This window comes from Bradysia coprophila, assembly GCF_014529535.1.
Source record: "Bradysia coprophila strain Holo2 chromosome IV unlocalized genomic scaffold, BU_Bcop_v1 contig_106, whole genome shotgun sequence".
NCBI classification, from domain to species: domain Eukaryota; kingdom Metazoa; phylum Arthropoda; class Insecta; order Diptera; family Sciaridae; genus Bradysia; species Bradysia coprophila.
Window position 1 is genome coordinate 1,565,978 of NW_023503372.1, and position 25,427 is coordinate 1,591,404.

Consider the following 25,427-nt stretch of genomic DNA (forward strand, 5'->3'; position numbering starts at 1 on the left):
CTTCGTTTGTTGCTTAATTTTACTTTTCCTGACACAAGCTGAAGTAGAAGTGTTTATATGTTCATCATTCATTGTAGATGCTTCCAAGCTCACATAAGACCATACTTACTCAAAAAAAATGTAAAATGACCGGTTCAATGATACAAACGGCCATCTAAGTTTCGTATACCTCGAGAAACTTCCATATGAAAAGCTTTCAATTTTTTTGCGGTTGAAAATTTCAACTGCACATATCTCAGTGTGGATGAATTTTAAACCCAATAAGACCCCATTTGCCCCGAAAGTGCTTGCATATACAAATTTCTTATGACACCCCACACGACACTGAACGTTTCGTGTAACTGGAGAAATTTCCATAAGAAAAGAATATGTTTTTGGTTTTTGATCACCTCCTACGAGCCAGACAAGCTTCGAAGAATTTTTTTGAATGTGGTTTTGGCTTCTAGGCACATTAAAAAAATGCCACTGCAAAATGCGTTCGATTTCGGTACGCTGTCCCTCAGAACACTAGACGGAGGTCATTGCTTATTTTTTTGAATGATTCATGATTAAAAACACAGAGTACAAAAGTGTCTTTATTCGACAATGATTCATCTAGGATCCAACAAACTGGAATGCGCGGTTAATCTATGGTCACCGCATGTGAGCTCGCTTTGATTATTGATGTCAACCCTTTCACCATCATCATTAAAGGCATAGTAAACGACATGAGGATCTGTAACGGTAAATAGATTAACTTCTACACGGTAATGAATAAACTTATTGTATGGCACCTGTTTTGCAGATGTAACTGTTTCGTTTGGAATATCTCCCATACACAAAACAGGATAGCAGACATACTGCCACAAAGACTCCTGCAGCAATCAGCCACAGATACATAGAATTAAACATTGCCATTCTGAAAGAGATAACAGAAAATACGTTCATCGTCAATTTACATACTTTCTGTAGTCACCAACCTATTATTTTCTTCTTCCAACCGACCCGAATAACTGTAGGTAGAAAAATGTGGAACGCATTTTTGTTCGTTGATATCCATATGATGGTCGGTATCGCAAAGACAGGTCTCTGGCCTCACACAAACACCATTAGGGCAACCACTAGAGCATATAGGATCACAAATGTGTTGAGACCCGTTCTGGAGTTTATAATCACTTAAGCAGGTACAAATGTTCGGCTCAGTACATGTACCGAAGACACATCCGTTATGGCAGACTGGAGAACACACTGAAGAATTTAATGAGGTGTAGCCTGGACTGCATTCGCATTTATTTGGTGAGACACAGTTTCCGTTCAAACATCCTCCTAAACATTTGGGAGCGCAAATCGATTCGGTTAAATTCCACTCATATCCATCGGAACAGACACACTGATTCGATCCAACGCAGATTCCATTGGAGCATTCGTCACACACTGGTTCACAATTCTTGGAGTTTTTGCTCAACGTAAATCCTTTGTCACAGAGACAAGTATCTGGCTTCACACAAGTGCCGTTATGGCAACCACTCGAGCATGTTGGATCACAAATGTGTTGAGACTCCTTTCGTAGCCTATAACCTCTTAAGCAGGTGCAAATGTTTGGATCAGTACATGTACCGAAAACACATCCATTATGGCAGATTGGCGAACACATTGAGGAGTTTAAGGAGACGTATCCTTGATTGCATTCGCATTGATTTGGTGACACACAGTTTCCGTTCAAGCATCCCCCTAAACATTTCGGCACGCAATCCGATCCGGAAACATTCTGGTATCCATCAGAGCAGACACATTGATTCGGTCCAACGCAGATTCCATTGAAACATTTGTCACACACTGGTTCACAATACTTGAAGTCTTTGCTTAGTGTGAACCCTTTGTCACAGACACATATCTCCGGTCTCACACAAGTACCGTTGAAACAACCACTCGAGCATATTGGATCACAAATGTGTTGAGACCCGTTCTGCATTTTATATTCACTTAAGCAGGTGCAAGTGTTCGGCTCAGTACATGTACCGAAGACACATCCATTATGGCAGATTGGAGAACACTCAGAAGAATTCAATGGGGTGTAGCCTGGATTGCATTCACATTTATCTGGAGATGCACACTTTCCATTCAAACATCCCCTTAAACATTTGGGAGCGCACTTCGATTCGCTAAAATTCCACTCATATCCATCGTAGCAAACACACTTATTCGGTCCAACGCAGATTCCATTGGAGCATTCGTCACATACTGGTTCACAATTCTTGGAATCTTTGCTTAACGTAAATCCTTTGTCACAGAGACAGGTCTCCGGTTTCACACAAGAGCCGTTAAGACAACCACTCGAGCATGTTGGATCACAAATGTATTGAGACTCCTTTCGTAGCCTATAACCTCTTAAACAGGTGCAAATGTTTGGATCAGTACATGTACCGAAAACACATCCGTTATGGCAGGTTGGCGAACACACCGAAGAGTTTAAAGCGACGTAGCCTGGATTGCATTTGCATTGATTTGGTGACACACAGTTTCCGTTCGAGCATCCCCCTAAACATTTAGGAGCGCACTTCGATTCGCTAAAATTCCACTCATATCCATCGGAGCAAACACACTTATTCGGTCCAACACAGACTCCATTGGAGCATTCGTCACATACTGGTTCACAATTCTTGGACTCTTTGCTCAACGTAAATCCTTTGTCACAGTGACAGGTCTCCGGTTTCACACAAGTGCCGTTAAGACAACCATTCGAGCATATTGGAACACAAATGTATCGAGACCCGTTACGTAGTCTATATCCACTGAAACAGCTGCAAATGTTCGGCTCAGTACATGTACCGAAAACACATCCGTTATGGCAGGTTGGCGAACACACCGAAGAGTTTAAAGCGACGTAGCCTGGATTGCATTCGCATTGATTTGGTGACACACATTTTCCGTTCGAGCAGCCCCTTAAACATTTAGGAGCGCACTTCGATTCGCTAAAATTCCACTCATATCCATCGGAGCAAACACACTTATTCGGTCCAACGCAGATTCCATTGGAGCATTCATCACACACTGGTTCACAATTCTTGGAGTCTTTGCTCAACGTAAATCCTTTGTCACAGTGACAGGTCTCTGGTTTCACACAAGTGCCGTTAAGACAACCATTCGAGCATATTGGATCACAAATGTATCGAGACCCGTTCCGTAGTTTATAACCACTTAAACAGGTGCAAATGTTCGGCTCAGTACATGTACCGAAAACACATCCGTTATGGCAGGTTGGCGAACACACCGAAGAGTTTAGAGCGACGTAGCCTGGATTGCATTCGCATTTATCTGGAGATGCACACTTTCCGTTCAAACATCCCCTTAAACATTTGGGATCGCACTTCAATCCGGTCACATTCCACTCATATCCATCGGAGCAGACACACATATTCGGTCCAACACAGACTCCATTGGTGCATTCGTCACACATTGGTTCACAATCCTTGGTGTCTTTACTCAGCTTAAACCCTTTGTCACAGAGACAAGTATCTGGCTTCACACAAGTGCCGTTAAGGCAACCACTCGAACATATTGGATCACAAATATATCGAGACCCATTCCATAGCTTATAACCAGTGAAGCAGGTGCAGATGTTCGGCTCGGTGCATGTACCAAAAACGCAACCAGCTTGGCAGATTGGAGAACACACAGAAGAATTCAAAGTAGCGTAGCCTGGATGGCATTCACACTTCCCTGGTAATGCACAGTTGCCATTCAAGCAACCTCCTAGACATTTGGGCACACACTTCGCTTCCGTAAGATTCCACTCATATCCATCAGAGCAGGCGCATTGATTGGGTCCAATGCAGATTCCATTGGTGCATTCGTCACAAATTGGTTTACACTCACCAGACGTCCCGTTGTATTTATACCCATTCTTACACTCGGGATTACACCTAAAAAATTATTTCGTTTAAATGTTGAAGGTACGGAAACACATTCAAAAACCTGTGAGATGAAACACCCGGTACATAGCCTGGGTTACATGTGCATTTATTTGGGGCAGTGCATCTAGCATTTTTACATGGCATTGTGCAGTGTGGAATGCACTTCATATCCTTGAAAGTGTACCCATGACAGCATTGCCTTTTCATTCTTGTTTTTATTATCGAAGGAGCCAAACGAGTTTTTGTAACGGTCTGAGTCTCATAATACGTCCAGGGGAAGATTTTTTTCGAAACTTGAATCGTTTCTAGGTAGGTCTCGATCGTGGGTCTTGTGGCATCGTATCTACAGTTTTTATAAATTTTAGAAACTTTTACAACTTTCCTTCTTCACATTTACGTTTCAACAACTGTACAAAATCCGTCTGAGTCCAATCCAATCACAGGTTGTATGAGAATCCATAAAATTGTAAGGTAACTTTGGAATGTTATTTCAATCATAATATTAACTGTTCTTAATGCGTAAAGACTTTGCTAACAACTGAGAGTAAGAATTTCACGACCACACTTTTTCGGTTGTTTTATTCTAATCACAAATACGAAAACAAATATTTTGAACTCGACATGAGTCAGTCAACCAGTACGATTAAAAGCAAAAGTCAGCAAAAGTTAAATCAGAAATTATTAAAAATGAAATAATACTAAAAGGGTTGAAGAATGGGACGACCTTAGATCATTAGATCATTTGTACATCAGTACTAAAATTAAAGAAAACTATTGGACATTACATTACGTACTAGTTTGAAATTTTTTATTTTGGCAAGTAAAACGTTTAGCTCGAGCCGAAGGCGAACCCAGAATTTTTGTGTGAATTGAAATTGAAGACCTACTCAATGTAGTGGTAAAATCGCAATATACTAGTTCATAGTAGAGTTCTCAAGCACGAAACTTTTTTTTAAACAAAATGTCGAAGAAAAGCCCCTTAAATTTGAGCTTTACGAAGCCTTAAATTTGAACTTGAGCTTGAAGAAGCATTACATTTGATTCAAGTTCAGAACTTGAGCTTTCAGAAGCCTGTTACAAGTGAGCTTGAGCTTTCCGAAGCCTGTTAACCTTGAACTTGAAACTTTTAAGGAGTCAGTCGTGCTTGTTTTTGTAGCAGTGATCTTCTGTACTACATACCGTGGTTCAAACACTATGTTCTTTCTTACTCATTTATTTTCTCAAATATTTTTTTTTAATTGTATTTGGCCTCAATTTAAATTTATTTAGTCATAATGTTGATAAAATTATTATGATACATGTAAATGAGACATTTTAAAGCATTGACTCACACTTCCTAATTTATCTGCTCCATATCACTTCCACGAAGTTTGCGTAGCGAAAGACCTTAGTTAAATTTAAATTAAGTTAAATTTTGTTTTTTGCCTTTTTTCTTGTTTTGGTTGTGATAATTACATGATATTTAAGTAACTATGACACACTTTGAATAGTATTTTATCATTATGGTAGATATGCACATTTTGTTCGGTATCGTGTTATAAAGTATCGTATGCTACTGAGGGAGCCGAGGCTTTAATGTGAAATTAAAAACCAAGTAGTCAAACGAAACTTCATTGGGTTAGCGATAACACACGACAAAGTGAACGCAACCCCTCCTTAACACATTCAAAATAATTGCGGCTTGTCAACTTTCGGCACCCTGGACTTTACTTAAATAGTCGAGGAATGCCTCCAAATAAATTTCTAAGAATCTAGAATTCAGTTTTGGATTTTTAGAAATTTATTTGGAGGCATTCCTCGACTATTTAAGTAAAGTCCAGGGCGCCGAAAGTTGGCAAGCCGCAATTAATTTCAATGTGTTAATGTACATTTGAAAATCCTAGGTCAATAATCATGACGTCACGCTGATCATAAAACAATAAGAATTGCGAAGGATTTAACACCATGAGAAATACTGCTCTATTGTTTAGATGAAATCTGTTGTTAGATTTTAGACATTCTTTATTCTTCCAACATAATTTACACGTTGAGATACATGATACATTCAAGGATGAGCCCGAAGGGATCGTTCCAAATACACTCGCCGAATTCCCTCTTTGTATAGCAATGCTCACCGTTTGCCGGAAGTAGGAAAAAAAATTGGGATCACCTGTGCTAAGGTTCAACTCCCAACTTCCCAACTCGAAACCGAATGTCTGCACTTCCTTGGACCAACCACCAAGACACTCTGGCTATAGTCCTTTCACATGGCTAGATGCAAATATTTTTCAGCTGCTGAGGTATATTGATTCAATTTTAAACAGTCTATGGTATGTTTAACAAAAGAAGTAACAGATTTTGCAATACACGATACGATTTCCTTCTGTGCAAAGTGCTTAATAAGCAACAGCGCCGGACTTCTCTGAAGCAAAAGTCATAATGTTTTTGCCAGCCCGAGCTGCATATGCAAAGCAAACAGTTCCTCTCGATCGTCCCCTACAGTCACCTGTTTTATTTCGAAATCTTATGTTCTTCATAGGGAAGGAATAAATTTCCAGAGCAATATCTCTATGGCCAGTGAGGGCCTGTAGAAGTAATTTGATGAAACATTATGGCTTTGACGAAGAATGGAAGAATAGCAAATCCAGAGGTTCCTCGTTGCCTGGAAAAGGTAATTGCTTGATTGCTAGATATTTCGAATCCATTAAAAGTGCAATACAATGAAACCAGATCCCATCATTGAATAGGGCCTTTTATAATGCAAACTAATTATTATTGTCACATTCTCCAATCTCGCATCGAGCAAGCATGTACGAGTACGTGTACAACTAACCAATGACATTCGATGTAATTCATCTTAGTCTTCTTGTAAAGTCACTTGTCTCAAATTAGCATAGAGGCAGGGGAAAAAATGCGTAAAATTCCACAGAATGTACACGTACATACAACATAACTACACTTTGCCCAGTATGTGTAAGAAACATTTTTCCTTAAATGTCAACCAATTATTTTCTGTAAAAAATATATTTTCAATTTAAATATTAACCAATATGCAAATTTGCGTTTGTAATGGCATTAAAAAGTTTAGCAGACATAGCATAACTTCTGTTACCATTGCATATTATGCTAAATAAATCGGCATCGCAGAGACGTTTGTCTTGATGCTTGATTGACAACTATCTTGCTCTGGCCGTTTCACAATGTAAATTTATAAGCATATAACCATGATGATGGAAAATATATGTTGACTCATGATTGACTGATGCGGCTCGATAGTGATCACAAAATATGTTCTGATCATGCGACTGAAAGCCGATTGACGAGAAATATAAGAATATAAGCGAGCGGTACGTATTTTCTACTTCTTATATTCTTTGCAATTTAAATAATTGCATTTGAATTGGTATACGGTTGCTCGAACGTTTTTCGATTGCGAAAGTATAATTATTTCCATATTCTCTCCGTCGAGTCCCAAATTAGTGAATAAGACGTAAGATATTATGGATTCACGACGAGAAGAAAAGAAGGTAACTCAGGACTTTCATTTATTTGAATTTGACACAAATTACTTCTAAGACATTTTGAAAAAGTCTTGTGACTGATTTGGATTCTAGTTCTGGGATAATATACCGTTTTAATCCGTAACTATGAAAATCCGGAAAAAGAAAAAAAGAAACGAAAAATAAGAGTTCTAGCAACGTACTAGCATGCTGCAGCATTTGCGTATCTGGATTTCAGATATCACAATGATGTGTATCATAATCATACATTCCACTTAGTAAGTGGCACTTACATTTATAAAAACAAGTTCATACAACTAAGATACTTTTCATGTCATTGTCGAGTGCCGAGAAAATGCTGGTGCATTGATTCTAGGATAACGTAGTATTTTAGAATAACCGTCATGTTCAAACAATTGAAGTAAAAGATTTATTTCAATCTGTTGAAACAATAGATCCACTCGAGTACAAGATTCAATAAATGTCCCGATGGCACGCTTGCCGCCTGTGAACCAATCAACAAACCTTTAATTATAATTAAAGCAACTAGTCATCTGTTATCGACGCAACGACAATAAGAATAAGCGATGAGTTCTCGCTCGTGTTCTTCTAAATAAAATGGTGAAGTGTATGATAAAAATATTGAAGTGATAGATCTTTCATCAGAAGATAAGTTACACAAATGAAGTAACAGATTTACCGATTTTGTTGCCAAACTTGTCTTAAGCTCATCAGTCCTACAAATAATAACAAAAACAATTCCTTTTCCTTCACTGATTTCTTCAATCACTGCTTAACTCATAGTTAACTTTACTCAACTCTGAATCCATATTCTCACAACAGGTATAATGTTAATATAGTGGCTATCAGTTAAAAAAGAATTTTTAATGAAATAATCTTGGCCCTGTGTTCTTTCACCAATGTAATCAGTAAATCAACGTTATGAGGCGTGACTTATCTTAAATGTCCCATCAGAAGACATATTTCATTCTATGCGTCGCCAGTTCACCATCGAGACATGAATTCTTAATTGAGATATTATACACATGAAGCGTTTACAACATTTTTTATTTATTTATTTATTTGATTTTGTTTTTCTACTGTTCCCAACAATCATGTTAATATTTATCGTGTGATCGTTTGTTTTGAATCTACAATTTACTGTTTGGTGAAATCATAGTCACTCAAAGAATACGTAATCAATAAAAATGGGAATATTTCAATTCCAGGACACAGAAACATCACTTATTCCAATATAATGGTCGAGAGATTTATCTACCAAACAACCAAACTACAATCATATTTAGATCAGTGCCAGCGGTAGTTTATGTTTTAGTCTGTCTGTTTCCTTCAAACCATAATTGTCGATGAAGTGAACTCCAACTCTAAGTACCGAGAACTACAGAGAGTGTCTGTTCAGACGTAATACCTCACTTTCAAGTAAATAAGTACAACAATCTCTGTGTGTGAGAGTAATCAAACGGAATTGTGTAAGATCCAGTTCATTAAGCCATAATCGTTTAATTTTATATTCAAATTGAGATCTGTGCTGAAATCTCAGCAGAATTTAATGTGTACAAATGCGATAATGCCTATGCACCATGCACGTTACATGGTCTTCAATTAACCATTGATAGTTCTGTTTAAATATATTACCCAAAATCCCGCTGAGCATAGCCTCATATACCTGTCATATAATAAGTAATTTATAGCTAGTTCAAATATTGCAGATTGTATTTATGCTTCAAAATGAATACAGCATTTATGTTACGTATATGCATTCGTTGTTCATATATCATTTTAGTCTCGCTTTCTGTGCAGAAGGTACACAGAGCATTTGTCTAGAGGAAAATAATTTTCTGTGTAGAATCTTTGTGGTATGAATTGTGATTTATGCATCCAGGCGCAGCTATCCACTTAAGCAATAAACATTCTGTTCTTTACCCTATCTCGTGTCTAGTTCTTTTCTTTCATATCTTTTAAATCTTTTACAAGCAATTGCCGTATTTCATCAGTACATCTGTTACTTCTTTTGTTTCATGCACTTTGGCTAATGTGTGATAACAAATCTTTTACTTCATTGGTTTTAACATGTGTCTGTCTATTTAGTACAACAATTTGATCTTATTGATTACTATTACCATCTTTCGATAGCAGATGACTAGCGGTACCTCTCGTTTTTTTGATAATTCTTACTTATACTGGAATACTCTTTGTTGAACTAATTAGATTAGATTCAGATTGAGCTTTCCACAATCTGAACCGGCACTGGGGAAATCTGGTTGTTAGATTACTTGAGCTTGACTAAAATAATTTTGTAACACAGATAAATTGGTTTTTGGAGATTATCAACGCAAAAGCCCTAAAGATAAGTTCGAAGATGGGCTGTATCGAACAAATGATTTAAGAGATATTCCCAAAAAATATTTAGTCTTGTCGTTTGATAACTTGAGCTATTAGACGTGAAATGGATTATCGGAGCAATAATCTAGGAGTTTTTCCGAAATAGTTATTTGAGTCTGATTCCGAAGAGACAACCAACTTGTGAAAATATTTTGTCATAATTTGTTTCGTTAAGAAATAGTTACTTACGCAGGGAAGAAAGTAGGATATATAAACAAAAGAGAAGTTTTGCGGCCGAGACAACGTTCTCCAAATGTGCGAGGTGTGATTGACCTCCCCGAACCAAAAGCACGCAATTTTTCAAAACCAAAACAAAGGTGACAGTTCGATGTAGAAAATTTCTATTTTCTCCCTGTCAAAACAAGAATGGCGAAATAGTATTTTACATGACTAGGGATAAAAAGATGAAAAGTAGAGTTACGTCCCTATTTTAGCCCCATTAAATAGTTATCTACATAACAAGGAGAAAGTGATTTTTTGGTGATATATATGAAAAAAGGGCAACCATTTCTTGCCCTGATTAAATTATTGAAATGTCAATCAGAATTTTAAAATTGTGATTCATCATTCAAGATATCTGACCCACCCAAAGGGTGGGTAAATAATTACACAAAATATTCCTTTATTACTCTATCAACGAACGCAATCAATAAATTTTTAGTTCCTATTAAAAGAAAATAATTCAAATAAAATTGATAAATGCCTTTCGAATTGAAAAAATACCAAGACCTCTATGAATGGGACACTCACTCATGTTTATATGAATATATATATTGATGATATACGTAGTAGAAGGTTAAAACTATCGAAATTTATCAAAAGTACTATTTGAATAAAATAAAAATATCTTTTCAAAATACAAACTATTCTTTTATATGTATAAGTATAATTAACTGCGCAGGCAATGCATACAAAATTTTATGATAAAATATAAATTTAAAAATTCTTTTCAGTATCAATTTAATTTATTACCATTTTCAATTTTCAAGCTGACAATACGGCTGATTTATGGAATAATGACGAAAAAAACACACCATACACCGCACTGAACATAATAATATAAATATAGCATTTTAGACGTTCCTTGTCTTTGAACCCATCGTAAATCAATGTTCATTAAGTGTTTATTGGCAAATATATATTACTTTGTAATTAATAAAAACAAGTGTCAAGATAAATAAAAATCGAAAAAAAATATTTGTGAATGAATAGGATCCCTTATGATTTATTGGGCATTTAAGATATTACAATTTTCTATTTTAATTTCATTTTTATAAATTTATTTCCGATAAAGAGTTAAGTATACAGAGGATTTGTGTGGTTGCTGGTATATTGCTGTTGGTTTTAGTATGATTTGTGTAAATATTTTATTGGGTCAAAGTCCTTAACTATTATGGTAATGCCAGAACCATAAAATGCGTATAATATTATGTGAGCTGCACATGATTAAGATTATAATACGCATTTAAATGTTCGTTTCTTTATTTGTTCACAGAAAGTTTTAGATAAGGATGTGAGAGTTGCGGGAAACGTTTTAACTTCTATCACACTGTCAATATTAGCTATTGAGCCAATGAGAAAGTTTTTAAATGTAACTTTTATTGAACGTAGTCCTGTGAATCAAAAATTTTATCATAAATTTTGGGAAAATCAAGAAATATTTCTCGAAAATTCATGAAAGTCAAAAAATTCAAGAAATTTCGAGAGAACAAAGAAAATTGTTCTCTATAGTAGGCGATGACTCAAAGTGTCGTGATGCATCCGTCCTTTCTCAATATTTCGAACTTAGTGTGATCTGTAGTTAACCGCACTGGCTTTCCGTTGGCACAGTAAGCAGTAGTGAACTGATTAATATCTAAATAGGTAAAAGGTCAACTTAGAGTTCTATAAATAAGGCAATTTTTCCTGACATGATTTGGATATTTCCGAGCCCAACATACTAAGGCAATTGCTATTTGATAAGATACTTGAACGCATGAATGAAAGTTACCATTTTAATCAGATATTCCAACGGCTGACAATACAGAATCAATCTGATAATAGTGTCCCGCAGCTCTCGTCTTGTATTCCATGACTCATAGTTTTAGTGCGAGAGTTACAGGAAAGAGTTTCATAAAATTATCATCTGCCTGGTTTTAAAGAGTGAGTTTTTCTGTATTTATTTATATTTATATTCACATTTGTTATCGACTTTGACGACAAAAATAGGAGATGAGCTGTGGTTTGCGCTCTATTGATAAACGATTAGAGTAACAGATTTTTTACCGAAAAATAATTTAAGAAAAAGAAGTAACAGATTTAGAGATTAGTGGTTCGTCATCAATTTATAAAAATTTAATCTGCCACACGGTGCTAAAACAACGCACATTTCCACTACGTACAAGGTGAACTTCGTAAAAGGGAATTATGTGGACTTGTATGTCATTTCTCAAAAGCAAAAACAAATTTCATTAAACAATTAACTTTTTATTTTGTGAAATCGGGCAATCACTCAAAAACCTCCTATTGGGTATATGTGACGCAAGTCATGAACACGGTATGAGTTCCTATACTATACGTACACTGTTTCCTTCATAATCATCACTGTCAATGACACGTCTGGCACCTAATTGATTATCACCTAAACTCTTGACATCTGCTTCGGTATCAGTAATCGGATAACCAAACACATTAATTCGAACGGCTAGCTGTGTAGTATTACGATTGATGACTGTCAGATCTAATGTGTTCCTATTGTCCCAAGAATAAAATGAAATCTGATGCCAACCCTGAAAACATGCGAATTATGTATACTCAACAACTCATGTAAGCCAAATGAAACTAAGTGGAAGCACCTACCGGTTCAACATCTACACGTACGTGTGTTCTATTCACATTGCTATACTCGAAGATTAAGGTTGTTTCATTACTAAAGTCAAGCAGATCAGAAACTGCACAATCGGCGAATAGGAACTGATCATTTTCTTGACGAACACCAATTTCTATCCATGGAATACCAGGAGAAGTATTTACTAAATGAGCACATAAAAAGCTGAACACAATCACTACTGCTGGATATTTATAGAGCATTTTCATTGATTTGACTGAACTGAGACTGTTCGCTTTTTAGCATTTGTATTTATACCCAATTTGGTGCGAAATGACGATTGTGTTATCAAGTAATTAATCGATCATTGATTGAAATCGTTTAGCAAATATACGATGCGATAGATACGCGGGTGCTTCTGTCATCTGGTCGGATACAAGGTTTTTGGTCAATCCGTCTATCCCAGATAATAGTGTATGAAAAAGTATAGAATTAACGTGGTTTCCCGGCTCCGGTAAACCAGTAGTTCCGACAACTTTACTGTTTTTCATTAAAAACTAAAATAACACAAGAAAGAAGCAGCTTTTTAAATCAACGTATTCTGGTCCTTTGGGCCATCCAATGTTTAAAAGGACCGGTAACAGAAAGAACAACTGAACGATCCCCATTTTATCGTACACTGCAGACATTGACGATAACGATGGATAAAATAAATGACAAGCTATGTGTGTTAAATACGATCTTCTATATTAAATTCATGTTTGACCTGACACAAATATGGCTAGGCTATCGCTATTCATCTGTTATCAGATGAAACAAAATGCATCACTTATTTGAAAGTCGCTGACTATAGTCCATGGAATTTTTATTATGCGTTTCAGTTAAAACTTTCATTTGAGCAAGGATAAGCATCACTTTTGAAACATGTGGTTGCGGTAAAAATTGGAGTGCGATAATAATTGCGCCGTAAGAAATAGCGAAATTTTATCCGAGCGCAATTACTATATTAAATTGTTAAAATACTTCTAGAGCTTCTAGATAAATACTCCTGCCGTTTTTAAACTAAAATTTTAATTAATAATAAGAAAAACATGTATTAGTCTCAATTATCACGATGATGCAAACGGTATTATCATGATCATACGAAGAAAAAAAAAACAGAAAATGAGCTCTATGTAATAGAGAAAGTTTTCATTTCCATCACAAACAATAGTAGATTATTGAACTGGTCTACTAAGTACGTTATTAAACGATTGAGTAGCAACGCTTCAGTGTCGAACAAAACTAATTTATTTTATTGTTATTGGGTGGTAATTAACTGATAGACGAACAATTCATTTGTTCGACTGATAATTACCTATAAAAACCGATCAGTCTGTGAAAGGGAAATGTTGGACGGTTATTCGAATTTTTCAGTCGATCAAAATGAATTTTTTGTCTACCAGTTTATAATATTCCAAAAAGTTTTATCCCATAAATCGACTTCGCGATTTAAATTGGTTTTGTTCAAGCATTTGACTCATCAAAATGAGATTCCGGTCAGAATCGGCTGAATTTCCTCTCAGCTAATTTGAAGGATACTAATGATAACCCAAAAAGGCCCCTCAATCTTCTATTTTATTTCTCTTATACGTTACTAGAGTTTTCCGCTACGTAAAACTACAGCAGAGTGACATGTCTGAATATACTACACACCACATAGTAAGTATTTTATGATTCATTTAGTGTCTTACTATATTTTCTCTAATGTAACCATACCGACCACCTACAAGTTAAAAGACCTAAAATTGAAGATTTGGCCTAAAAATGTTATCGGTTATGGTTCAAACGCATGTTGATACGCAGAAAACGAAATTCATTCATCGTTTCAACACACAGTTGTTTACTTCAACTAACTCTTGATTTGAAAGTTGTATTCGCCACCGCGTGTGCGATTGCTCAAATGTTTTTGCTAGGCTGATTTAGGGTCCTCTTCTTCATACTGTTAGCGCAGAATAGCCCATTCTTTACTATTCTTAAGATCACCCCTAGTGTGGAATCTTGCAAGTGGCGTAATGCATTTTTGATGTTCTACATTGTTCGCGCGGACAAAATGTCTGCTCAAATGTGACTCGCATGTTGGTTTCTATCATTCACTTGTTTTTGTGAAACAGTCGAATTATTCACCACTTATACTATTCATGCAGTAAGTGTGTCTAAAATTTGAATTTCAAGTGAACGAGTCAATGAAAAAGTGAACCGAAAAACACATTTAAACGCTCACTTGTACGAAAATAACGGTACGTTAAAAAGACCTCGCATTTTCCATTTTGAATTTCGACCGCACTTAACGGTTATTAGTTACCCATGGCGAATAGCCACCTTTTCCTCTATTTTTTGGAACAACTAAAAAATTTTGGGAAAAAAGTTGATTCACTCGAAACACTAATCTTTCAATGAAACAGTTCATAACATTACAGCTCGGACACATCATGGAACATTTTTCTAAATATTTATTATTTTCAATCACTGTAATGGTCCTACTAGTTTCCAATGGAGGTGAGTAAAATTAGCAAATTTTAACTGGTTCATTACTATGATTTCCGATTTATTTTTATAGAGAGCCAAATACTTTGCGGTGGTGGACAAAGATTATGTGGCAACAGATGCTACAATCCGTTTACGCAGGGATGTTACGTAAATGGAGTTGTCTGTGGCGGTGGAGAAAGAGCTTGTGGCAACAGATGCTATAGTCCGTTTTCTCAGACTTGTAATCCAGGAGGAATCGTTTGTGGCGGTGGACAAAGAGTTTGTGGTAATACTTGTTACAATCCGTTTATCCAAAATTGTAATGTGTAATATGAAGGAGTACAGTGTACATTGTTCACGTTTCTTAAGTTTCATTTTGCTATTAAAACGATCATTCAATGTTTGTTTGTGTTTTGGTAATATCAACGCACCATGCAGTTCCGTATCCAGATTTCAAAGATACAAATTCACGCCGTAAGTGCGGTCGAAATTCAAAATGGAAAGCACGGGATTTACATGATGACGGGGAGAGGATACAAAGAATCACAGAGTCTGTGTTTCGTGATTGGGTTTACCGGTTTACCCGATCGTCAAAAACTGATACATCTAATAAATCTAATGACCACGAATGATATCATCAGCCTTATGCATTACAAGGTAAATTATCAACAGGATCCTTGCTATATTCAGTGGAAAGCTGATCAGAATGCAAAATTATTTGGATTATTGAAACAAAGAGATCAACTAGAAAGTATTATTAGAACCAAATCAAAAGGGAAAATCAGGCAAGGGAACGAGTCAATGGAGCAGTTAATGTTCTCAGTAGTGGTAAATTAAAGAAAGAAAAGCCAAAAAAATCGAGTCAGTCCGTTATCTTACCCGATTTATTTTCAGCGCTCCATTTTTTTCTGAACCAACTTCACTCACAACATTTTCCGAATGCTTACCAGAGAGAAGTGATCACCAAAAACTATGGCCGGTGCCAACGAAGGTTGCCTAATTGCCTCTAGCTTGATATATATGGCGTGTAACTTCCGGTGTACATAAGCTCAAGGCCAGGTTATTCCGTTATGCATCGCTTAATGTTGAAATGTAAAGCGCCTTAACCTGGCCTTACCCGGGTAAAAAAAAAGTGAATGTGAGACCCCTTTTGAGACCGTTTTTTTTGTATGGAGGTGAGACGTCTCTTTTCGAACCTTTGAGACTGGTTTCTTCTCATATACTGATGAATTGATGATGATGATTATTGCGAAACCGATGAGAAGTCTCGTTTTAAATGTTTTAATAGACTGTATGAGACTGACTGAGTGGTCTCTTCTTCTGTATTTTACGAGACTGACCGAGTGGTCTCTTCTACTGTATTTTACGAGACCGACCGAGTGGTCTCTTCTTCTGTATTTTGCGAGACTGACCGAGTGGTCTCTTCTTCTGTATTTTACGAGACTGATCGAGTGGTCTCTTCTCCTGTATTTTACGAGACCGACCGAGTGGTCTCTTCTTCTGTATTTTACGAGACCGACCGAGTGGTCTCTTCTTCTATATTTTACGAGACCGACCGAATGGTCTCTTCTTCTGTATTTTACGAGACTGTCCGAGGAGTCTCTTCTTCTGTATTTTACGAGACTGACCGAGTGGTCTCTTCTTCTGTATTTTACGAGACCGACCGAGTGGTCTCTTCTTCTGTTTTTTACGAGACTGTCCGAGGAGTCTCCTCTTCTGTATTTTACGAGACCGACCGAGTGGTCTCTTTTTTAATAATTTGCGAGACCGACTGAGTGGTCTCTTTTCAAAATAGTTTACGAGACCGACTGAGTGGTCTCTTTTTTAGATTTGACTATGTTTGAGACTCAAAATATTTTTGAGACTCTTTGAGAAGTCTTATTTCAGTTTTTTTCCATATCCTTTTAGAGGCCATCTGAGAACTCTCACTTTCTTTTCGACGTCTTTTGAGACTATCTGAGAACTCTCACTTTCTTTTCGAAATTTTTTGAAGTTATTTGAGACGTCTTATTTTAATTTTTTTCGAGATCCTTTTGAGGCCATCTGAGAACTATCACTTTCTTTTCGACATTTTCTGAGACCATCTGAGAACTCTCATTTCCATTTTCCATCTGTGAGATATTTCATTGTCTTTATTTCGAACCGTTGTTACAAAAACTTTGAGACCGACCGAGTGGTCTTTCTTGAATTATTTTTCGTAGGACTTTAGGAGACTGACCGAGAAGTCTCGTTTTGAATATTTTACGAGAATGTAAGAGAGCGACCGAGTGGTCTTTCCTGGATTGTTTTTCGTTAGACTTTGGGAGACTGACGTCTCGTTTTGAATATTTTACGAGAATGTAAGAGACCGACCGAGTGGTCTTTCTTGGATTATTTTTCGTTGGACTTTGGGAGACTGACCGAGAAGTCTCGTTTATGAACATTTTACGAGAATGAAATAGACCGACCGAGTGGTCTTTCCTGGATTATTTTTCGTTGGACTTTGGGAGACTGATCGAGAAGTCTCGTTTTGAATATTTTACGAGAATGTAAGAGACCGACCGAGTGGTCTTTCTTGGATTATTTTTCGTTGGACTTTAGGAGACTGACCGAGAAGTCTCGTTTTGAATATTTTACGAGAATGTAAGAGAGCGACCGAGTGGTCTTTCCTGGATTATTTTTCGTTAGACTTTGGGAGACTGACCGAGTGGTCTCGTTTTGAATATTTTACGAGAATGTAAGAGACCGACCGAGTGGTCTTTCTTGGATTATTTTTCGTTGGACTTTGGGAGACTGACCGAGAAGTCTCGTTTATGAACATTTTACGAGAATGAAAGAGACCGACCGAGTGGTCTTTCCTGGATTATTTTTCGTTGGACTTTGGGAGACTGATCGAGAAGTCTCGTTTTGAATATTTTACGAGAATGTAAGAGACCGACCGAGTGGTCTTTCTTGGATTATTTTTCGTTGGACTTTAGGAGACTGACCGAGATGTCTCGTTTATGAACATTTTACGAGAATGTAAGAGACCGAACGAGTGGTCTTTCTTGTATTATTTTCGTTGGACTTGAGGAGACTGACCGAGAAGTCTCCTTTTTGAACATTTACGAGAATATAAGAGACCGAACGAGTAGTCTTTTCGGATTATTTTTCATTGGACTTTATGAGACTGGCGGAGTAGTCTCGTTTTTGAATATTTTATGAGAATGTAAGAGACCGAACGAATGGTCTTTCTTGGATTTTTTTTCGTTGGACTTTATGAGACTGACCGAGTGGTCTCATTTCAAGAACATATTTTTTCGAAATGCAGAGACCAACTGAGTGGTCTCATTTCAAGAACATATTTTTTCGAAATGCAGTGACCAACTGCTCTCATTTCAAGAACATATTTTTTCGAAATGCAGAGACCGACTGAGTGGTCTCATTTCAAGAACATATTTTTTCGAAATAAAGGGACCAACTGTTTCAATTTTTGACATTCGTTGACTCTGACCCACTGCAGAGACCTTTGAGAGTTCTCCTTAGAACTAAACTTTTGTTTTATCTAATTATTTAAATTATTTGTGAGACTAATGATACAGTAATGATGAGAGTAATAAAGTTTTTTAGAAAATAGTTACGAAACCAATACCAGCTGATCAAAATAAATACGCCGTCGAAATGGCTACTTGTTCAAAGAACTCGATGCAAACACAGCAGCAAAACTTGATAGAAACAAAATTGCGTTTATAATTAAAAGTTAAGTTCAAAAGAGAACCCTCATAGGTCTCTGCAGTCGGTCAGAGTCAAAGTATGTCAAATATTGAAAAAGAGACCGCTCAGTTGTTTTCTATTTCAAAAAAAATGAGACCGCTGATTTGGTCTCTGTATTTCAAAAAAATATTTTCTGAAGTGAGACCACTCGGTCAGTCTCCCAAAGTCCAACGAAAAATAATCCAGGAAAGACCACTCGGTCGGTCTCTTACATTCTCGTAAAATATTCAAAACGAGACCACTCGGTCAGTCTCCCAAAGTCCAACGAAAAATAATCCAGGAAAGACCACTCGTTCGGTCTCTTACATTCTCGTAAAATGTTCAAAAACGAGACTTCTCGGTCAGTCTCCTAAAGTCCAGCGGAAAATAATCCAAGAAAGACCACTCGTTCGGTCTCTTACATTCTCGTAAAATGTTCAAAAACGAGACTTCTCGGTCAGTCTCCCAAAGTCCAACGAAAAATAATCCAGGAAAGACCACTCGGTCGGTCTCTTTCATTCTCGTAAAATATTCAAAACGAGACCACTCGGTCAGTCTCCCAAAGTCCAACGAAAAATGATCCAGGAAAGACCACTCATTCGGTCTCTTACATTCTCGTAAAATGTTCATAAACGAGACTTCTCGGTGAGTCTCCCAAAGTCCAACGAAAAATAATCCAGGAAAGACCACTCGTTCGGTCTCTTACATTCTCGTAAAATGTTCAAAAACGAGACTTCTCGGTCAGTCTCCTAAAGTCCAGCGGAAAATAATCCAAGAAAGACCACTCGGTCGGTCTCTTACATTCTCGTAAAATATTCAAAACGAGACCACTCGGTCAGTCTCCCAAAGTCCAACGAAAAATGATCCAGGAAAGACCACTCGTTCGGTCTTTTACATTCTCGTAAAATGTTCATAAACGAGACTTCTCGGTCAGTCTCCTAAAGTCCAACGAAAAATAATCCAGGAAAGACCACTCGTTCGGTCTCTTACATTCTCGTAAAATGTTCAAAACGAGACTTCTCGGTCAGTCTCCTCAAGTCCAACGAAAATAATCCAAGAAAGACCACTCGTTCGGTCTCTTACATTCTCGTAAAATGTTCAAAAACGAGACTTCTCGGTCAGTCTCCTAAAGTCCAGCGGAAAATAATCCAAGAAAGACCACTCGGTCGGTCTCTTACATTCTCGTAAAATATTCAAAACGAGACCACTCGGTCAGTCTCCCAAAGTCCAACGAAAAATAATCCAGGAAAGACCACTCGGTCGCTCTCTTACATTCTCGTAAAATATTCAAAACGAGACTTCTCGGTCAGTCTCCCAAAGTCCAAAGAAAAATAATCCAGGAAAGACCACTCGGTCGCTCTCTTACATTCTCGTAAAATATTCAAAACGAGACCACTCGGTCAGTCTCCCAAAGTCCAACGAAAAATGATCCAGGAAAGACCACTCGTTCGGTCTTTTACATTCTCGTAAAATGTTCATAAACGAGACTTCTCGGTCAGTCTCCTAAAGTCCAACGAAAAATAATCCAGGAAAGACCACTCGTTCGGTCTCTTACATTCTCGTAAAATGTTCAAAACGAGACTTCTCGGTCAGTCTCCTCAAGTCCAACGAAAATAATCCAAGAAAGACCACTCGTTCGGTCTCTTACATTCTCGTAAAATGTTCAAAAACGAGACTTCTCGGTCAGTCTCCTAAAGTCCAGCGGAAAATAATCCAAGAAAGACCACTCGGTCGGTCTCTTACATTCTCGTAAAATATTCAAAACGAGACCACTCGGTCAGTCTCCCAAAGTCCAACGAAAAATAATCCAGGAAAGACCACTCGGTCGGTCTCTTACATTCTCGTAAAATATTCAAAACGAGACCACTCGGTCAGTCTCCCAAAGTCCAACGAAAAATAATCCAGGAAAGACCACTCGGTCGCTCTCTTACATTCTCGTAAAATATTCAAAACGAGACCACTCGGTCAGTCTCCCAAAGTCCAACGAAAAATAATCCAGGAAAGACCACTCGGTCGCTCTCTTACATTCTCGTAAAATATTCAAAACGAGACTTCTCGGTCAGTCTCCCAAAGTCCAAAGAAAAATAATCCAAGAAAGACCACTCGGTCGGTCTCAAAAATCTGATAAAATATTGAAAAAGAGACCACTCGGTCAGTCTCCTAAAGTCCTACGAAAAATAATCCAAGGAAGACCACTCGGTCGGTCTCAAAAATCTCATAAAATATTGAAAAAGAGACCACTCGGTCAGTCTCGTTCAGCCAAAGTTCAACAATCATCAAAGAAATAAAATATTGAGAATGAAATGAGACTGAAAACGTAATGAGACTGAAATGAGACCGTTGATCATGCTCATTTTACAGTCTCACTGAGACCTTAATTTTCACCCGGGTAAATAGACTAAAAATTAAAATGAAATGGAGTTCGATCAATTCGAATGAAGTAATCGATTTTCTCTTGTATAGCTTGTTCAATTACCGATGAATTTTTGATTACATTGTTTCTTATACATCCACGCAAAATACTTCATCTGCGGGTAAGCCAATCCCATCATCAAAGATCAAAAATTGAATTGAGTCAACGTTTCTCAATAGAATACATTCGCGGTTGGTTACCATCTCAGTGAATTAAAATAATAATTTTTTCCCTTCCATTGTTCGTTCCCAAATGCGATACATTCAGATAAAAGTTTCTGGAATTAACACTCTCGGCGGCGGTATTTTATATTTATACATCAACAAATCGTGCTTCGAATTCAAAACGAAATATATTTAATTTATCCATTCAAGTATATCGGTTGAGGTTTTTCTGGATATTGTTTGCGTTTAAAATGATTTTGTAACAAGACAAAAACGACAACGATTCATTAATCAATAAAAATGTATTTAATACAAATGTATCTTTACCCTGGCTGGCGCAAGAGGAAAAAAGCTATTCACTATATAACCGAAAAATTAATTAATGATATCTTTGATCAGGCATCAAACATTTTCTGTGTGTAGAATGAAACTGAGGCACACACACACACACCCACCAAATAATATTATACAGCGCTAACTATTCCACGCACAGTCGAGTAATTTTTCAACATTACTTTCAGAAAATTATTTTCGATATCTTTTTAAAAGGAACATTAATCATGTAATGTCTAAATAAAAGATATTTTATAACGTGTATTCGGCTTCTGGATTTTGATTTTTAATGAAAAAAAAAATATGCGCAACCATCAAAAGGCATCCATCATTTTGGCTGTGACGTGCTCCACATATAGGTATATATATATCGGGTCTATATATATACGAAAAGTATTTTACGTATTCCATTTTAGCCTCCACTCTCGGAGCACTCTGTGCACTGTGTGGTTCTAACAAAACTTTTCTGCTTTTTTTTAGGATAGTCTTTTTAAAAACGCTTTAAAAAAGTATGACATACATCGATTGATCTTGAAACGTTAATAAATTCCACTAACATAATGAATTTCAGTATAACGAAAAAAAAAAAAAATTGAACAAAAATGTTCATCCATCGTTATATTTTGTGCTTTGATCTTTTTGGTAAGGAAACCGTTTAATATGAATCAATAAATGAATGTAAATTTTTGTTTCGTTCGGTTGACATTTTATCTTTTAACAATAAGTGGCAATAAATTAAAGACTTTTTTTTTGTGTACGCCAGCATAATAGCAATATATACCTTTTGCCAAAATAGTCAATTGTTTATTTTATTATAAATGAATAATATGGCAACATAACACCGATCTCTTTCCGACCGCCTATTGCCATTTTTCTAACTTCTAAGAATTATTTTTTTTACGGTTTTCTTATACACTCCTTTTTGACTCAAAAACGTTTCGTGCCGTTTTGGTTGTTTCAATAGAAATGACACACAGAAATATTGTTGGCTCAATGGATTTGCAGTGATTAATGAACTTTGGACTAAGGGTTTTTGAACAATAGAGAAATTATTCACTAAGTATCATACCGTGAATTGTGATTATTGGGTGTATGTATATACACAAATGAACGTTACAATGTAACACTAATGGACGTGTGTAATCGGTTACATCGACTTTGCTATCTGGAAGCAAAAAAAAACTCGAAAAACCTATTTTCCTAACGAAAAACGAAAGTTAATATCCTTCATAGAAACTGCACGCACACTCTACGGTTCGCTTCTGATTTTTTCTTATGAACTGACCTTCTGTTACCTTAACCATCAATAGAATTCAGAATTGAGCCATTAAACCCAGCTGAATTTCATGATCTATAGTTCTAGTATAAGGACGATAGTGGACTATGTTGATGTCACTTTTTTAGGAACTGACCTCTGGTGACCTCAAACTTATTAAAAGTCAGAAAAAAATGGCCAAAAAGTTTTTGGCAAAAACTTAAGAAATATCTTGTGACCAGAACTAAGAAGTAGAAGGAACGTCAAGATTGTACAATATTTTGAATGAGTTTCACCTTAAACCGTCGAAGAAATAATTTCATTGAGGAACCAGATCAATGAAGTATTTACTATATCACACGAAAAAGCTTTCGTCAAAGTACATTGCAAGGAAAATTGTCAGTAAAGTCCCAAAAATGGAACTTTCCATAATCCTTGAACAGAAATGAAAAAAAAGGGAATTAGTAATTAGCAAGAAACACTAAAAACAGTATCCTAAATTATGGCTATACATCTCTTATTGATTAAGGAAAAACTTTCGGCTAATCATCTGTTGTCGACAGCAGTGATACAAATGACTGATATCCTCTGCAAAATGTGGTTTTATTTAACAAAATGAACGTTAAAACAAATTAGTAAAAGATTTTTGTATCGAAAGCTTTAACAATAGAAGTAGCAGATTTAATGATTTTATCATGCCGGCCGGGCCATAACGTGAATTCAGGCGATTTCTGTAGGAACTTTGTGATTTTTGTATGATTTTTTTTTAATCTCTTTCTAACCAGTGCTGCACTGCTGAATAGAAATCAACAATAGATCTGTCGACAGAAAATAAGGTTACGATATAATGGAAGCGGTCACTGTAGTAAATCACTTTTGACATTAATTTCAGATTATGTTATCACGTCAAGCTATCTAGTATCTCTACATCTACACAAGCTATAAGTAGAGATAGAAAAACGTGTGCGAGTGTATTCCATACAGTGACATAATATTATGTCATTGATTCCATATCACAGATACAACTCCGCTCCATCCAGTTCGAATAACCGAACAACAATAATCACATTGGATTAACGCCGAACCGATCAGTTCGATCAATATTTCAAACTTGATAATGAAGCAATAAAAAATTAACGAATGAAGATCTAGTGGTCATTTCTCTGCCTCTGAAATTGAAAAAAATAGTATCAGTAACGCCATCTAAGTTTGTCCTTTACAATCGGAGACGACAGATTCTTGACGTCATTTCGATGGAGCTTTGTTGACAGAATAGAATTACAGAACCTCAATTTGTGCTGCTAAAAAAAGTGAAACGAAATTACACACATACTCCGACTCCCTCAATTGATCATAGAAACATGGTAATTGCAAATTGTCTTAGTCAACCATCAAAACAGTTTTTATTAAATGGCAAACGAGCTTTTGCACCGGGGCCAACATTCTTTCTAACATTCCTGACATTTTCATTCGATTACAGCGTGACAAGCGAAAGAGAAATCACTCAAAAACAGCGGGCTGTTCGGAGTTCAAGAAAATCATAGGCCATCGAACAAGAGGCGACAGGGTAACCCAATCCCCGAAAGTTTATTTTGTCCTGGAAATCAAAAGTTAATTTGCCAAATTTCCTAGACGTATTACAAGGTGCAATGGGAAGGGCAACAATTGCACACATGGGAATTGGAAAAAAACCTGGATGCTGACAAAGTTGCCGAATACAAACGAAAAACAGCTTCTGGTGAACAATCTCCTCCAGAAACGAAAGAAAAACCGAGGATTGGCTTTCAACGTGGTCTGGAGCCGAAACGCATTGTTGGTAATGAGAAGCGTACAATTTCGTTCCAATTCGACCAAATTCTAAACAGTTGCTTTCAGGTATGTACGAAGTGGGTGAGACCAATGCACTTATGTTCAAAATTGAATGGAACGGATGCAAGACACGTGATTTGGTTACTGTGGACGAGGCGAAGGAGAAATGTCCACAACTTGTGATCGAATTCTACGAGAAACGGATCTCTTGGGTCTGAACGTACATCAACGACTGTTGTGGCATCCGCATTGCCCTTTACTTATTTTATTTTTGAATTTATGAACTTGTCCTAGAAGAGAAATGAACTAGTTTTGTGTCAATCAATTGTTGGCTTCATTCGTGATGCAGATGAAGATAAGGCTAACTGTGAGCGAGTAAGTACTGACAGTGATTTAGGACGTTTCTAGGAAATGTTTACAAACAATTCGATCAATTCGTTCAACATATTTCCGTGCGGAATAGTATCCGCTATTCACAACATACATTTCGAGAGTTGTCGCTTCATCTACGGATCTTATATCCCTGATATTAATAGTAATTTCGCTTCAATATTCTTTGATGAACTTCGGAAGAAATGAAGAAAGATGTTTGAGTTATGCGAAGCTTTACTATCCAGTTTTCATTGAAATCGAGGTCTGAGCACACTGTCATA

The 25,427-nt window shown here is 36.7% G+C and overlaps 2 protein-coding genes across 4 annotated transcripts; one reads left to right on the forward strand and one right to left on the reverse strand.

Moving 5' to 3' along the window:
- Positions 1–548: 548 nt before the first annotated feature.
- On the reverse strand, positions 549–4,455 carry LOC119070807 (fibrillin-1-like). Of its 2 annotated transcripts, none has more exons than XM_037175287.1 (6): positions 4,291–4,455; positions 3,955–4,236; positions 1,917–3,902; positions 960–1,109; positions 774–898; positions 549–715 (listed from the first exon to the last, which is right to left on the reverse strand). In XM_037175287.1, exons 1-6 carry the CDS (start codon positions 4,389–4,391, stop codon positions 591–593), a joined length of 2,769 nt encoding a protein of 922 aa, XP_037031182.1. In that variant the 5' UTR covers positions 4,392–4,455; the 3' UTR covers positions 549–590. The 2 variants fall into 2 exon arrangements, with proteins under 2 accessions (XP_037031182.1, XP_037031181.1); XM_037175286.1 differs by having other exon boundaries at positions 960–1,187; positions 1,593–3,902.
- Positions 4,456–10,931: 6,476 nt separating this feature from the next.
- LOC119070810 (chromobox protein homolog 1-like) lies at positions 10,932–25,040 on the forward strand. Of its 2 annotated transcripts, none has more exons than XR_005086557.1 (4): positions 10,932–10,942; positions 24,446–24,532; positions 24,598–24,781; positions 24,841–25,040. XR_005086557.1 is itself a non-coding variant. In XM_037175290.1 (4 exons), the coding sequence occupies exons 1-4, from the start codon at positions 24,327–24,329 to the stop codon at positions 24,990–24,992; spliced, it is 426 nt and encodes a 141-aa protein (XP_037031185.1). In that variant the 5' UTR covers positions 24,209–24,326; the 3' UTR covers positions 24,993–25,040. The 2 variants fall into 2 exon arrangements, 1 of the variants encoding a protein (XP_037031185.1); XM_037175290.1 differs by lacking the exon at positions 10,932–10,942 and adding an exon at positions 24,209–24,329.
- The last annotated feature ends 387 nt before the right edge of the window (positions 25,041–25,427 follow it).